General features: G+C 40.0%; 1 protein-coding gene across 2 annotated transcripts in view; it reads right to left on the reverse strand.

Annotated features, from left to right (window-relative positions):
* Window positions 1–230: 230 nt before the first annotated feature.
* Window positions 231–16307, reverse strand: part of RFTN2 (raftlin family member 2) — a 34018-nt gene continuing 17941 nt past the window's right edge. For both annotated transcript variants that reach the window (XM_086615927.1, XM_086615928.1), the window contains 4 exons: window positions 15709–15830; window positions 14477–14580; window positions 7981–8059; window positions 231–500 (listed from right to left, as the gene is read on the reverse strand). In XM_086615927.1, coding sequence (XP_086472053.1) covers window positions 231–500; window positions 7981–8059; window positions 14477–14580; window positions 15709–15830 — 575 coding nt within the window. The remainder of the gene's footprint in view (window positions 501–7980; window positions 8060–14476; window positions 14581–15708; window positions 15831–16307) is intronic.

Below are 16307 nucleotides of genomic sequence, written 5' to 3' on the forward strand. Positions count from 1 at the left end.
TGTGGTTATTCTATTAACAAGAGACAGAAAACCAATGTATTTTGCAGTAGTATTATTACTACAGTAGGATTAAAACAACAAAGAAACAGACAAAAATACAAAACGAGTCTGGGAAGAGTAAGGATTCTACCAGCGCATTTAAAGTAGTATGGTTTTTAAAAAACAAACAAGAAAACTCCCACATTTGTGTGAATTATGTACATGTCCATCTGATGCAATTACTTACTTTATCACATACATGTGACCTGAGTGACTCCATCTTCCTGGTCAAATTGTCCATCATCCAGTTCCCTTAATACTCCCTCACTGCTACTGAATCCTGGAAAGCCTCCATAGTGGGAGGATCCCTCTTTGATCCAACATTGTTTAGAAGGAGACAGGTGAAACTCATCAGGTGGCTGTCCAGTTTCTACAGGGCGAGAAGTAGCTGTGTCTAATCCAACGCTTCTGCTAGAGACTTTGCCTTTTTCCTCCCCAATAACTTGTCTTAAGGATTTCTTCTGAAATACAGTAAAAGTATGTTTAAATGTTAGCTTATTTAGGGAAAAAAAAGGTGTCAAACACTTTGCAATGAGTCACACATGGATTTAACATGAGCTGCATTTTAACATGAGGCAGCACTTAACACTCCAGTTTAAACTATGAACTCCTCTGGAGGGAAAAAAAAAAACCACCTCCACCAGATACATTTTTGTTCTCTATAAATAAATTTCAAGAGAGACAAAGAAGATACAAGACATAGTCAAGATTGAAGAGAGCACAAATGAATGCTAAGAAAGAGTACTTCAACAACGCTTGATTCCTACATAGTGCTGGCAGCTCCACAATGATTTAAGTCTTCACCTGTGCTGAAACCAGCTGTTTGAGAAAAGCGTTACTTCTGTGCCGAATGTATATGTCTAACAGACCCCGACTCTGACGTTTTCTGCCATATGCACACGCACGTGCTGCCCTTCCTCGTGCTCTGCAGGGACGAATGCTCAAGGGTGGCTCAGCTCCTGCTCTCAGCTGCCTCTCAGCCACCGGGGTCCCTCCTGCCCAGAGGGGTGGGAGGGCCGGGCAGTGGCAGGCACATGGCTGGCACAGCTTCCCCATCTCCAGCTACCACAGTAGGCAGACGCTCGTTCTCCTTCACTCACCTTTCTATGCCACTGCCTACACCTGGCTGGTGCCCTCATCTGCAAGCTGCTCTGAAAGTCAGTGGGTTTTGATCACTTCCCCAAATGCAGTTGTGTCTTGGGAGCTTCAACGAGAGTGCAGTAGTTGAGAGAGATGTGAATTAAACTCCATTGACACTAAGATCATTAGGAGTGTGGTTTGACCACTTCAGAGGACTAAACATTTCCCACTAATACATCTCATGGCAAGGTGGCTGTGCTTTCCCATCTTTCCAGTTCTGACCATAAAGGCCTTCAGGAGCCTTCTCAGATAACAGCAAGTTCCTTGAGAATTGCATGCGATCCACATGGTGGATCTATGCAGATGGAAGTCAGTGGCTGTCCTGTAGAGCAACCTGAGAGGGGTCTAAAGACCTTGCACAGGAAGAACTCCATATAAATACAGCCTGACATTAGTACTGGCATCTCCTGACATGCTTCTTGTCGAAGTGACCACTGCCAACGTCAGAAGGAAAAATAAGGAAATTGTGATTTGTGCAAACAATAGACCTGTCAGACTATGCTAAGGGTCCTCTGAAGCATTACAAATAAAAGGTTTATTTTACTTTAGCATCAGAGGTAACCTGAGGTACTCAGCTCTGTGATGATGCAGCACCTCCAGTGGCAGTGTCGGTGCCTTAAGTCCCAGCAGAGGAGCATGGTCAGGAAGGCAGAAGTGCCCTGGCGCTCTGCCCACAGCCTTGCTGTAAGCACAAGCACTGCTAAAACAGGAGATGCTTGGCCAGGGGACACATCCCTGTCTGCAGGAGGACAGCTGGCTAAGAAGGAATCCGGCCTCAGCACAGAGCTGTGTTTCGGTGGGCTTGAGCCCTCTTGCAGGGGGACTGCACAAACACAAACCACTTGTAAAACAAAAACACAAATATTTCTGCTACGCTCTGGCAAGTTCTGTGCCCCCCTTCTATACATCACAAAGCTTTTTTCTCAAACCCTTTTGAAACAGTAAAAACAATGGTCCTTGTTGCTAAAGGAAATGTATTTAGGGAAGCAGTTACAGGAGACATTGGTAAACTAGACTTCAGGGGAAATAGCGTTGCCTCAGGAGAAACAGAAAGAAATAAGCTTTGCCTGCATGCCACGGTAAGAGGATGGAGAAGTCTGCCTAAGGGTAATAAAGGGAAAAAAAGAGGAAAGAAAAAAACAACAGAACACCCTCAAGCACTGTGTGGTTCATTCTTGGATCTCCTCCTCTGAACTATTTTCTTAGAAAAGCAAATGGTACATGATAAACAAAGAGTCCACTGAGACAGCACAGCCCTTCTAACCCAGGAGGCCTTTGAACCACTACATAAACCCTAAGCCAGGTCGTAATGCACTATCCTATGAATATACAAGGCAGCAGAGAGATGAGCTGTAAGGACATAAAAACATGTCCTCCTCAGAAGAGAGACCCTGGGGGAAGAAGAGACCAGGTAACAGGGGTTTTCCCCTCAATTCTTACTGAAGCAAAACTTCCTTTAGAAATGGCAATGCTAACTTCAACCCAACAATTAAAAAAACCAAATAAATCCAGAGTATGGAAAACAACCCACACCTGGCACTGCTGTTCTCCAAAACACACGTCTCAGAGGTCCAACAGCTGGACCTGCCTGTGAGGCAAAGCTCCTGCCACAGCCAGACCCCATCATGCTGCAGAAAGCTGGAAAGTTATGTGATCAGCCTTGGGGGGCTTGATAGTTAACTGCTTGAGAAAGCCTGTATGAGGCTGCTTTCTTATCAAGATTCAGTTAATCAAAGAATCTTGTTGATCTTCTATTTTGACTGTCTTATAGGCAGCATTCTTCCACAGGTATGTGAGTTGAAAACATGCTAAGGGTATGCTTACATAAACACAAATTGTGATAATTTCATTTTTTGAACTTAAAATCTTTTAGGTGTCTTAAGTATTTGTCTTTCAAAAACATCCTGTTGTAGACATTAAAATCCTTAAACAACAGCTTTAATGTAATTTGAACATCAATGAAGAGATATGAAGTACAAATGAAAGTGAAGATGCCATGCCCAACAATATAGACCCGCAGGAATTAAATGTTTTTACTAAAATGTTAGTAAGGGTTTGACAAAATTGTACAGCTGTTGTCAGTGTCCAAGGGACATATTAAATAAACATATTTAATAAATTTTCTAGAGCAAAAGTAAATGCTTTCAAATTTCAGTAGCTGGTTTTGTACCTGAAATCTAGCTACTCCATGCAAATCTAGTAATCTAGTATGACAGTATATATCAGCTAGGTATTACCAACAAATCTATGAATTTAATTGTAATGAAGTTAATATGCTGTTCGCCAATTCAGACATTTTTGGTAAAAAAGCAATGAAGTAAAAAGATTAAAATTTAGGGAAAAACTAACATAAATGGAAAAACAGAAAGAAAATGTTACTCCGCTAAAGTTTCAGCTTCAGCCTGAATTACCTATTTATCCCATGGTAAAATGACCTCAGCATACTGAAATTTCCTGGTGGAGAAGTAAAACATTCACTGGTACTTCAGGAGCACATTTAGATACTAAGTTTGTTCAGATTTTAAACACAGTAATCCTGATATAAATGCCTACAAATCAGCTATTTCTTGTTTACTTTCGGTATATTGCTTAAGTCAAAGGCTTCCCCTTACAACGAAGTAAAACAATGACTACAAAACACATTACCCTTTTATTTGTATAAACCAAAGAAGTAAAGGTCATTCAACTGCTGATCCCTTCACGACTGGGTGACAATTTAAACTACGACCATAACACTTCCTATTTTTAATATGAACCACATCTCGAGGATTCATCAGGTCCTCACACCAAATGCCTTTACGGAACCGGTTTCTATTAGGTCTCTTGGCAGAATCCAGTCTTAAACCTTCTAACTTGTGTCATGCAGTTATGCTGCCTTTTAAGAGAGGCTTACACAGCTAGAAATAACATGCCTTACCAAGGAAAGAGTATTCCCATCAGGAGTCCATGCCCTTATTACACAGAGTATTAAAAAAGTGGAAAAACATCAGGAAAAGTATTACTTTATTTGATAACGACTGACATAACAATACGGTTTTATATACTCACAATATTGATACCAAAAGTACGTTCCAAAATGTCTTTCAGAAATATATTAGGAAAGAACGTAAAGACTGCCAAGTCAGGCATGGGAGCAGCGGTCAGAAGCTTTGAAAGCTGAAGATGCTTGGTATGCAGGGGGAAATTGAAGAAAAAAAAAATTGTATGAGGGACTGCCATAATTTAGAAGGGAGTCTGAATGAAAGAGGAGATTAAGACATGAGCAAGGGAGATTAGACAGAAGAGAAAAAGCAAGAGACTCAAATTTTCGTATGATGAAATCAATCATAGACAGAGTACAAGAACTAATTGGGAATGAAATGACAGTAGTGACAAAAAATAAAGCAGGACTTTAATTGCGCATGTTGAATACACTTCTTCCAGGCATGGAAGCAGTAATTACTAGGGAACACTGTGAGAAGGAAGTTAGGCTGGAGATAAGCAAAAGCCTGGAGAAGAGCAAAGAAAAAAAGTGAAAGTATATTTCAGAAACACAAAGCAGAGGAAAATACAGATGAAGGTAACAGACCGGATAGAAGGTAAAAAGCACAGAGAAAGATCAAATATGAATGCAAAAAATGTAGATACTTGTGGAACTACTTATACAGACGGAAAAAGATGAGAATAGGTATCATTGCCTTATAATAGTGTATAACACCACAAAAGACAAAGTTTGTCAAGTTGTCACGCTGGTGCTGGACATGACTGAAAGCATCCACAATTTTCATGGCTGCTTAAGGCTATCCCAGGAGAGCCGTATTGATTAAAGAAAGGCTGAATGGCCATTGAAAAAACAGAAATAAAAATGAAAATCCATCATGGGATGTTGAAAGATATGGCAAAGAGGCCATCAGTTCCTCCTTCTCTGGCCACAGCAGGACGTACTACAGTGCTATGCAAGTGCAGTAACTGCTGTGACCTTGACTGAGCAGAACATGGTGACTGCCAGTTACCTAATCCTCAAAGTACTTCTATACAACCACTATCCTGGGAGCTCACTTAAAAGGGACAAGGAGTAGCTGAGGTCCAGCTGCAAGAATCTGAAATCCTCTATTTCTGCCACAAACATTTTCATGCAGCAACAGCTAACAGTCCTTCACCATGTTAACAGCCAGATTACAGTATCCCTTGTGCAGTGTGACACTTGTACTCATCTACAACTGTGAAAACAGATGTTTTGGAGGTCAAAATAGAATCATAGAATGGTTTGGGTTGGAAGGGACCTCAAAGATCATCTAGTTCCAACCCCCCTGCCAGGGGCAGGGACATCCTCCACTACACCAGGTTGCCCAAAGCCTTATCCAACCTGGCCTTGAACACTTCCAGGGATGAGGCATCCACAACTTCTCTGGGCAACCTGTTCCAGTGCCTCACCACCCTCCGAGTGAAAAATTTCTTCCTTATATCCAATATAAATCTCTCCTCTTTCAGTTTAAAGCCATTTCCCCTTGTCCCATCACTACACACCCTTGTAAAAAGTCCCTCTCCAGCTTTCCTGTAGGCCCCCTTTAGGTACTGGAAAGCTGCTATAAGATCATCCCGGAGCCTTCTCTTCTCCAGGCTGAACAGCCCCAACTATCTCACCCTGTCTTCATAGCAGAGGTGCTCCAGCCCTCTGATCATCTTCATGGCCCTCCTCTGGACCTGCTCCAGTAGCTCCATGTCTGTGGAGGAGTTCCTCTCCGAGACTGGTCATAACATTCTCTCGGGTATGGACAATCCCTGCTTGGGCCCCAGAGCACAAGGTTACCAACTAGATTACTTTTGTCCTTCAAGTTAACTCAATGGCCTTAAAAGGAAACGTAGACTGATAGCCTGCCAAGATGCACGCCTCCTGGATGCCTCTCCGATGACCGCAATGAGGACACTGAAGGGACGAGCTTATTACCTGTGTTCTGCTAGCGCTGCCCTATCACTATAGCCCACGAGAGTGTGTTTATGCTAAGCAAGCCAATTGTAGTATGTAGTCGTGTCACGCCACATTCCGCGATATAACCTGTGTGTTGTTTGTAATAAACGGAGCATGATCTTTTAACCATATTGGTGTATGTTCATGACTCTGGGCCGTCCACAGTAGGGCACTGCAACACATGTCCTTCTTGTGTTGGGGACTCCAGAACTGAACACAGTATTCCAGGAGGGGTCTCACGAGAGCAGAGTCTCCCTCGACCTGCTGGCCACGCTTCTTTGGATGCAGCCCAGGATGCGGCTGGCTTTCTGGGCTGGCAGCGCACATTGCCGGCTCCAGTTGAGCTTCTCATCCACCAGCACTCCCAAGTCCTTTTCCTCAGGGCTGCTCTCAATCCATTCTCCACCCAGCCTGTACTTGTGCTTGGGATTGCCACGACCCACGTGCAGAACCTTGCACTTGGCCTTGTTGAACTTCATGAGGTTCTCACAGGCCCATCTCTCCAGCCTGTCAAGGTCCCTCTGGATGGCATCCCTTCCCTCCAGGGTGTCCACAACACCACACAACTTGGTGTCATCTGCAAACTTGCTGAGGGTGCACTCGATCCCACTGTCCATGCCACAACAAAGATGTTAAATAGCACTGGTCCCAGTACTGACCCCTGAGGAACATCACTCGTCACTGGCCTCCACTTGGACATTGAACCATTGACCACAACTCTTTGAGTGTGACCATCCAGTCAGTTCCTTATCCACCGAGTGGTCCATCCATCAAAACCATGTCTTTCCAGTTTAGAGACGAGGATGTCGTGTGGGACAGTATCAAATGCTTTGGATAAGTCCAGGTAGATGATGTCAGTTGCTCTTCCCCTATCCATCAATGCTGTAACCTCATCATAGAAGGCCATCAAATTAGTCAGACAGGATTTGCCCTTAGTGAAGCCATGTTGGCTGTCACCAATCACCTCCTTATTTTCTACGTGCCTTAGCATAGTCGCCAGGAGGATCTGCTCCATGATCTTGCCAGGCACAGAGGTGAGACTGACTGGCCTGTAGTTCCCTGGGTCTTCTTTTTTTCTCTTTTTAAAAATGGAGGTTATGTTTCCCCTTTTCCAGTCATTGGGAATTTCACAAGATTGCCACGACTTCTGAAATATAGTGGCTTAGCAACTTCATCTGCCAGTTCCCTCAGGACCTGCAGATGCACCTCATCAGGTCCCATGGACTTGTCCACCTTCAGGTTCTTTAGATGGTCTCGAATCTGATCTTTTCCTACAGTGGGTGGTTCTTCATTCTCCCAGTCCCTGCCTTTGCCTTCTGTAACTTGGGCCGTGCAGCTGGAGCTCCTGCCAGTGAAGACTGAGGCAAAGAAGTCATTGAGAACCTCAGCCATCTCCATACCCTGGGGGTAGCCAGGTCCTCTGTTTCCTTCTGGAGAGGGCCTACATTTTCCCTAGATCTTTTTATCACTGACATATCTATGGAAGTTTTTCTTGTTGCCCTTGAAAACAAAATGTTCTTTTTTATGTGCAACAGATCCAGAATTTTAATCACAACATTTAAGACTTCTTGACGATTTCTAAATAAATACTTACAGCACAGTCAACCTCATCCACCTGAGACAGAAATTTCTTAGTATACCTATGCTTTTCTCTATGGCTTAATTTAAAAGTGCATATGGCTGAGGAAAAAAAATAACAGGTGCAAAAGCATCCACAAGCTTGAAGCTGTTTCAAGTGAAATCCTCTTCTACCGCCATTTTCCCATTAATTTTGAAGTCTAGTTTGTGACTGTACCTACCCATTATGTGAAGCACTAACTTGTTTGCATTCATAACATAAATACATCACTTGCCTCTGGTGTCTGGACAGCAGAATTCCACATAACAGGCCTCTGAAGAAAAACGACTTGCTTTGTGGCCAGATTTCCTTCACTAAAATGGAAAGAAAATTGTTTCAATATTTTAAAGGCAATAATAGTCACTGTAGCATGTTCATACCTTTTAGAGTCAACTGTAAGTTGTACATACGTAAGTCCATGAGTGAGAAATCACATTGAAAGAAGAAATAGAAGCACAGAGCTGGGTTAAGGTGTTGCACATAAAAATACGTACAGAACAAAAATTTCTGTTACTATGATTAGCATTCTTTAACGTGACTACTCTTGAAAGTTTAAATACCAGAGCTCCTACTTTTAATCCAAGTCTGTACCTTTATGTCTGAAATTAACCTGAGTCCTTCTTTCATCTAATCTTCACTGTCAAACGTACAGCAACATATTACTACTTGTTAACTCCATAACAAATAGACCCAATCTCAATAGATCCACAGCTTCAATAAATGACCTCTGTGGTATGAAACTTGGGAAGTAACATTCTTTACCACTAACTAAAAGGTGTTTTTTGATTGTAACATGGCATCTAACTGCCACAGCAGAGTAAACTTGCTTTCTCACCACCTATGGATAAAACGACTCAGCTCAGTTTTTATAAGCTCCACATCCACAATGACATAAATGACACTGGCTGTTTTGTAATGGGACGGACATGTGCAGGAAGGACAAGAGAATAAAGTAGAAAGATAAATAAAGAAGGGGACGGGGGGAAAAAGTTTCAAAAGTGTTGCACTCTTTTAGTACGGATGATACTTCCTCTTAAAGTTTTTATTTCTTTACATCACTTTTCCATCAGAAATACAGGTCAGTACGTTGATTGCATTATGTACTACAAAGGCCAACTCTGCAGCACGGAAACAGTGCGAGAATTGCTCTAGGATGGGAGGGTTTAAAAAATTCCTGTGCTCTTCTAAATATCAGATACTACATTTTGATAAACTCTTCTTCTACTCCCAACTGTTCCTTCTGGACTGTGTTCAATGAGATCTTCATACATATAAAGGAAAGACAATTAAATACTTCGGCAGAAGAGTGACTACAGATCTAAGAGCATAAGAAAAGTAGCAAAATAGAAACATTAGGGAGAAATGTAATGAGTTCATTTAAATATCTATGATTCTACCTATTCTATCAAAACAGTACTATTATGCACAACATTATGGAAAGAGCTATTAAAATAATGTAAGCTTGTACTTCAGTATGGGTACGTCACAATCTTAACAACCATACACAAAGTTGAGATAACTGTTTCACATTTCATGCCAGGGCTAGGACTGACAGAATTAATTGATTTTTAACATTAGGGACTTGCTCCAAGAAAAATCCGGGATTAAAACTGTTTCTATGAGATCAGGAAAAGCTTGTTAACAGCCTGCCCCAGTAGAGCTCTTAAAAGTAAGCCTGATAAAACACGGAAAACACCACTATTCCCAGTGTATATCTGATCGATAGTCAGTGAAGATGGTTTTGTGATAGTGTTTGGCACCTCATGATCTTCCTTTCAGTCCAGCTGAATTCAGGTCATGGCATATCTTTGCATGCCTTCCTTGGACGAGAACAGAGGATTGTCTTAAACTCCAGCTTTTAGGGAACACAAGGAGGCAGGAGAACTAACTCCTTAGTTTCCTGAAGTTAATAAGGCTTCCTGCTCTGAGAGTCCCAACCTCACTACTTGCAGTAATTAAAGAAAACATGTTACAATTTTATGTCATGACAAGCAAATCAGCAATCTTGCAACCTTATTCCACTTGGCTAGGTATTTCTCTCTGCCTCAGTTATGTCTGTTTGGATAATATCAATTGGGAAATCTCTCTTAAGCGAGAAGGCTGAGCAGAGTCCCTGGCATCGGGAAGAGCCTACGGCTTATTTTGTAACAGTGTCTGCATTCCTTCAGAGAAAAGAAGAAACCCAAACGTTAAGATACAGCTTGTACAAATTCTACTAGAACAGAGAAAGGACATGATGTTGAGCAGACAATAAGTAAATTAACAATTTTCTAAGTCTGACCTTATTAAAATGCCACACACGGCAAAGCAGCTATGAGCTTAATTCACGGAGAACTCAATGACAGTGGGATTTCCACAGAATTTAAATGAGGAAGTGCTTAGAGCAAGCCACTCCATAGCTTCCCTCATATTTCCACATTCCATCTTTGCCTCATGAGACAGGGCATTTTGAGAACTTGGATCACGTAGTTTGTCGTGACAAATTAATAACCACAAGGTCAGTGTTCTTGCACTGCGTTTGCCCGCCTGCTTTCCGGTGCTCACAGAGTGCCTTGCCCGTTTTCAGGGACACGGTAATCAGTGAGGGGAAATAAAGGCCACTGCAGAGTAAGGCTGCTGAAGCCTTTTCCCTGTCTCTTCTTTTAAGAGGGATGAAGAGTAACAGAGACTCTATTGTTAAAACACCAGCAATTTGCTTGTCTGCTTAGGCTGTATGGGCAATGAAATCATCCTCTTATTACAGGCATATATTTAATAAGTCCTCCAAACAATCATCAAGCTAGAAGCTGACTAGTACTGCCAATGGCTCTGATTTTTGCAGGTCTTTTTTTTTTACATATGAACATTTTATATACAAAGCACTTAAGGTTAGACAGTTTTCTGAAAAATGAACAAACGGAGCAAGATAATAAATTCTTTAAATCCTTTTTTTTTTTGATTTCCCAAGATAGTTTTGCACTCCTTTGGAACTGCACAGCTCCAGACTTTCAGTTACGAGACAGACACCAGCTTGGGATAAGTCTCCTGGCTTTAAGGATCTGTTTAACGAAAAAATTATAAAAACCTTAGAAATAATTCTAATTTTAAACCAAATATGTACGAAATTCTACAAACTCATTACAGTATCATATCAGTAACTGCAGTAACATTAAGTTACCAGGAAAGTATTTTCTAACTTTTTTTTCCCTCCCAATCACTAGATTTAACTCCTACAAGGACTAATAATTTTATCCTTGCTATATAACTTCTGAACTTCGCTTAATTACTGTCAAATTCTTGTCTAGATAACTTAGGAGTTGTATGTGATACTGGAGGCTCTTTGGGTCACTAATATTATTTCTGGGTCTTTCTTATATTCTTTTGTGCTCCTTTTTGGTCAAAACAACTCTTTAGTGACTGCTGACAAATTTTAAATACCCAAGATATGAATGGATACAGCAAACACTGCATCACGTGGACATTTTCTTATCTCCCTGGGAAGAGAATCACTGACAGAAGAGAACTTCTGTAGGATTTATAATGTGCTAACCACAAAACCCTCCCTCCAAAACCTACAGTGCTTTTTTTTTCCTCTCTAAAAAACAGTGCAAACAAAAGCAACTCTGCACATTTGACAGAATATGTAAGAATATGACATCTACCATTGCTCCATTTTTAACAGCTCCATTGATAACATTTCTCAAGGAAACATTTCCTGCATCTAACATGGCTTAGCCTTTTTGGTAGGTGTTAAAGGACTAAACGAGTCCACAGAGCGCTGCTGTCCCTGCCTGAAACGGGACAGGGATCCATGACATCCAGCTACCGCATGGTATGACACTCCATGCAATAGGACATTTCATTTTATAGAGAGGAGCTTCTGTTAAAAAAAAGAAGCTTCAGCCAACAACAATACCACGCAGGAACGGACGTTACAGCCTGGTGGTTTTTAAGCTGTTTCAAATCCTAACCATGTGAAAACCAAAAATAGGACCCCAGGACCTGTTAGCCTGTTGCTGGTCACGCTCTTCGTCTGCAGACAAGCAGTGGGCATAATGGTTAGGAACAGATCACAGATGATCTGAGATGAGGGAAAGTTTTGCGGTAAGTTAGGAGAAGAGGAAAATAGAGACTAGACCAAAATATAAAGGTGAATAAAAATGGGGAGCCGGCCACCCTACTAACATTTTATTCTTAAGTAGAATTTTCTTTATAATACTTTGTCCAAATTCTCCCTTTTTTTAAAAAAAAAAATTTGAAAACATGAATTTACCAGATCATCTCAAAATGTTACTCACTTTGCTTGTTCAGTGTTTCTGAAGCCTGTTAATATTCAGGCTGGGTTTTGAGGTCAGAGTTCCAAGTCTGGGAAAAGAACAGCTGTTCATCAGCATAAAGTGTCCATCTTCACTGAAACATTTAACTTGCATTCCTAGGATAATTCACCACCACAGTAATGGCATCTTTCCTATTGGACACATAGTAACCATCCAGGAATTTCTTCTCCTTTTTAAATACTAACATCAATGCCTAAAAATAGTATTTATCAATCACTACTTAGTCTATCAGGATAGAAACACATTTTTTTTTTGACTCTTAAGAAGTCTTAATTCCTAATTAGCAGTTCTTATTCATTGGTTGTTTTTTTTTTTTAAAGAAAACTGAATATTAGATACACAACAGGCACACAAAACATGATTTATCCTATTTCTTCTAAAAGAATCTCACAAGCTACACTGGGACAACGAGTATTAGCCAAGTCATGCAGACACCTACCCAAACTTTTAGAACAGAAATAAAACACTTTTTATTAGTCTGAGTTATTCTAGTATTGATACAAAATGAATCAAACTTCAGATCTGACCAGGTTACAACTCACTTTTGCATGACCACAGCTATTACTGGGCCAGTTGATTCACATCTAGGAAGCAATGCTACTTCAGATGTCTAGTACAACCTTCAACATCTTGCTGGTCTGTTACTTTCTTATTAGTTCACAGAACAGGTCCATTCTAATGAATCTGTTCGCACTTCCTACAGCACATTTTCCTATTTTTTTTCCCCTTATAGCACTTAGCTTCTTTTAAATGGCCCTGCAAGCTACAAGGTACAAAACAGCATCATTTTGCCTGTTGCAAGCACAGACTGTTACTTACAGTGCTTGACCAGCAGCTGCTCAGGACAATCTTGTCCTTGCTGCCCAAACCCTACAGGGATGGGTACAATTACACTGTTTACAGGACAAAAGTTTGAGGTTAAAAGCTCTCTTCCATCCTACCACCCACAGTGCACTATGACTACTCAAATCTTTCTCTCCCATTCTCCATTCACATCCTTCAAGACGTAGATCTGGATCCTGAAGGCTTACTCTCAAGCTTTAAGATTTGACCAAAAACGTCAACTGCTTATGAAAACCAGGCTCAGTGGTTGACATACTCTTACAAGTCACCATGTTCAAAGCTAATAATGCTCAGGCTACAAAATTTTGGTTGAAGAAATGCATTAAGGGATAACCATTTTGTTTCATGCTCTCAAAACTGCTTCTCTCTGGTGTAGGAGCTTTACAAGTCCAGAATTTCATAAATTTCGGAAGAAAACACCACATACAGAGACCCTTAAAAAAAAGCAGAATGTACCATATCGTTTTACTACAATTTCTTCTGTCTTTGCATTTAACCAGCTGGTTAAAATCAACTATTAATAAACACACAGCCAAAAAAAACCTAGCACCTACTTCCTGACCAGAAAAACCTCCATCTCACACGGGTGAGTTGCTTTACTTATGTCACATCACTTATGTTCTACTTTCTTGGAGCAATTTTAGAACCTTTCATTCACATCTTTTTTCATGCTCTCTTGCTTTAATACAGTGAGGTCTGGATCCAAAGATTACTCAGCTCACCCGCTCTTTCCCTTGTTCTTGATGAGCCCTAAGCCATGCCTCAGTACATTTGTTTGTTTTCAAACCTTGGCAATCTTAATCTAATGGAAGGAGAATCTTAAAAACCCCACAACCAAAAACCAGAGAGAAAAGAGGTGCATGCATATGTCAGTGTGTCTTGCTGTGGTTTTTTTTTAGCTTCATACCAGGAAGAAAAGCACAGTACTTTTTTTTGCTACCTTACAGGGTATCCAGGTCTGCTATTTAGCTCGTTATGCATATAGAGCCTCCTCAGTCATCTAAATAAATATTACAAGAGAACTAAAATCCAGTAGTTTGGTAACATATTTTAAATAAAATATAGTGCCTATATTAAAGAGGAGAAACAGCCCAACAGCTTGCTGGATTAGCACATTCTCCTCCCTAATTTGCAATAAATACTGCATGACTGCCTTGTGACAACATGACTTCTTATATAGTCTAAACCAGTCATTCACCAAGGTCCTGAATTAGTGAAACATTTCAACACTTGTTTAAACTTGAAGCATATGAGTAATCCCATTGCTGTCCCATTGGCAAGGACTGGGTATGCGAAAAAAGTTTCCCAAATAAAGTCTTTAATGTTTAGATATAAACAACATTTTAAATTTAGGATTATTGGTCTAGTTTGAAACTCACTGAAGTCAGCAGTCCTAAAACACTGGGGTAAAAAAAGATTCCACCATAATGCTACTTATCTCCAGTTTTACGTGCAGTTAACATAATTAGCATTTTTCTTATTTTTCTTCCTTTTACATTTAAATATGCAAGCAATGACTTGAAAATTCTGAGATGCATACACCAAAAACACTGTCATCTTTTGTTTGGGTACCTGTCATGTCGTACGATAGGTGTAGGCAGGACACAGGTCAGGAGCCATCCAAACTCAGCCAACGTGTGCAATAAAGGTCCATAATCTGTTTTAATTTCACATCCCTACATTAATAATTATAAAAAGTAGTAAAGAGACTCTGTACAGGTTTTATTTGCATTTCTACACAAATTACAATGACTCTCTTCTCATTTATAATGAGACAATCCTTTGAGATAATGTCCTTGAGATGACATTAAACTTTGTTGTTTGGTGGAGATTTGCTATTACAAATTGAAAACATTTTGTAACGTTCAAGACTACAGAAGACTAGGAAAACAGAACATAATAACTTCAGGTACGAGCCTGATTCAGCAAGATATTTAAAGCACATCTTGCTTGTTACAGTTGTCATGTTGCTAAATTAATGCCTAAAACTTCTTAAACACCATAATACTGTCAATTAATGTATTTAGGCGTTTACTTCATATCTGAATAATAAGCATCTCACCTAGTATACTTCAGTTTTTGGGGCTTGGTAGTTGTTTTCCTTTTGGTTGGTTCTTTTTTTTTTTCTCTCAAATATACAAGGTCTTAGTTTTATGCTGCTTCTTTTCACATTTGTAAATGTATTTATCATTGAATATTTCAAAAGTAAGCCCTTAGTATCCTCCAACAATGTTACTTTCAGATGTCATTAATTCATACCAATAACCTTATAACATTAAAATATTAAAAACATTTAATAATTTTATTGCTGTATCATGCTACAGTAGTACATGTAAGTTTACTAGAAAAAATGAAGTCTTTCATATTTACCAGTAAAATTTCACTAAGAATATGCAACTGAAAACCATACTCAATTAATTCTCTATCAATTTTTTCTAGTTCTGTTTCTAGTTTCTGCTATTCCCCTTTATTTAGAAATACTTCAGCACATTGTCAGTGGAGCTGCACTTGCTGAAACTATGTCTAAATGTTGAAAAAACATTTTCTTCGGTGGTTGTATTTGTTGGTATGAACATTTGCAAATGTCAGGCCAGAAGCCCTGTGGCATATTTCTTTTATGCACATTGACCAATGGCTACAGGCCTGACTTTGTGTTTATGATTCAAGGCTTTAGTTCAGCATATGCAGGTGGCTTCAAGAAAGCATCCTGAATGTTTATCAAACACTGGTAACAAGCATTCTAAGGAAAAAACAAAGAAAACTATAAGTAGGAAATTGCATTGCTAAATAATCACCAAATTTACCTCAATGACTGTCCATTGTTCAACAACTATTGCATCATTTCCTTTTCTGTTAGAACCTGGAACCCCAGCACCTTCTTCTTCGTAGATAAATAATCCTTCTAAAGATTTGGGCAAATAGTCCCCTGTGAACACAAAGACAAATATAAACTGAAATACGAAGTTTTAGGTTGATATCTTACTAAGACATTCACATGGGCTTCTTATTTCATTTTAGAGGACTGTCCAATGAGAAAAGAACTGAGGCAGCAAATAACTCAAATCTGTGGTCACTTGGTTACTTCTGCGTCTAGTTACAACATGATGAAGTATGCAAGTCAACTTATTATTCAAACTCTTTTTTTCTATACCAATTGAATATGAACCATTTCATTTTCTCAAAAGCATCGGCCACTTCTGTGCTTAAATATGAACTCCAGTTTCCTGTATTCAACATATCCCCTGCAGCAGATGGGCACACACTCTCTCTATTCAACTGCAATGTTGTTTGCCTGAAAATAAACGCGGCTTTTGGTGTGGTGGGAGAAGCACAAAGACAAACGAAGCACGAAGTGCAAAGCCTAGCTACTGTTAGTTAAATAAATATGTAAATGGCCACAGGA

The sequence above is a fragment of the Tauraco erythrolophus genome, chromosome 8 (genome assembly GCF_009769465.1).
Source record: "Tauraco erythrolophus isolate bTauEry1 chromosome 8, bTauEry1.pri, whole genome shotgun sequence".
NCBI lineage: Eukaryota > Metazoa > Chordata > Aves > Musophagiformes > Musophagidae > Tauraco > Tauraco erythrolophus.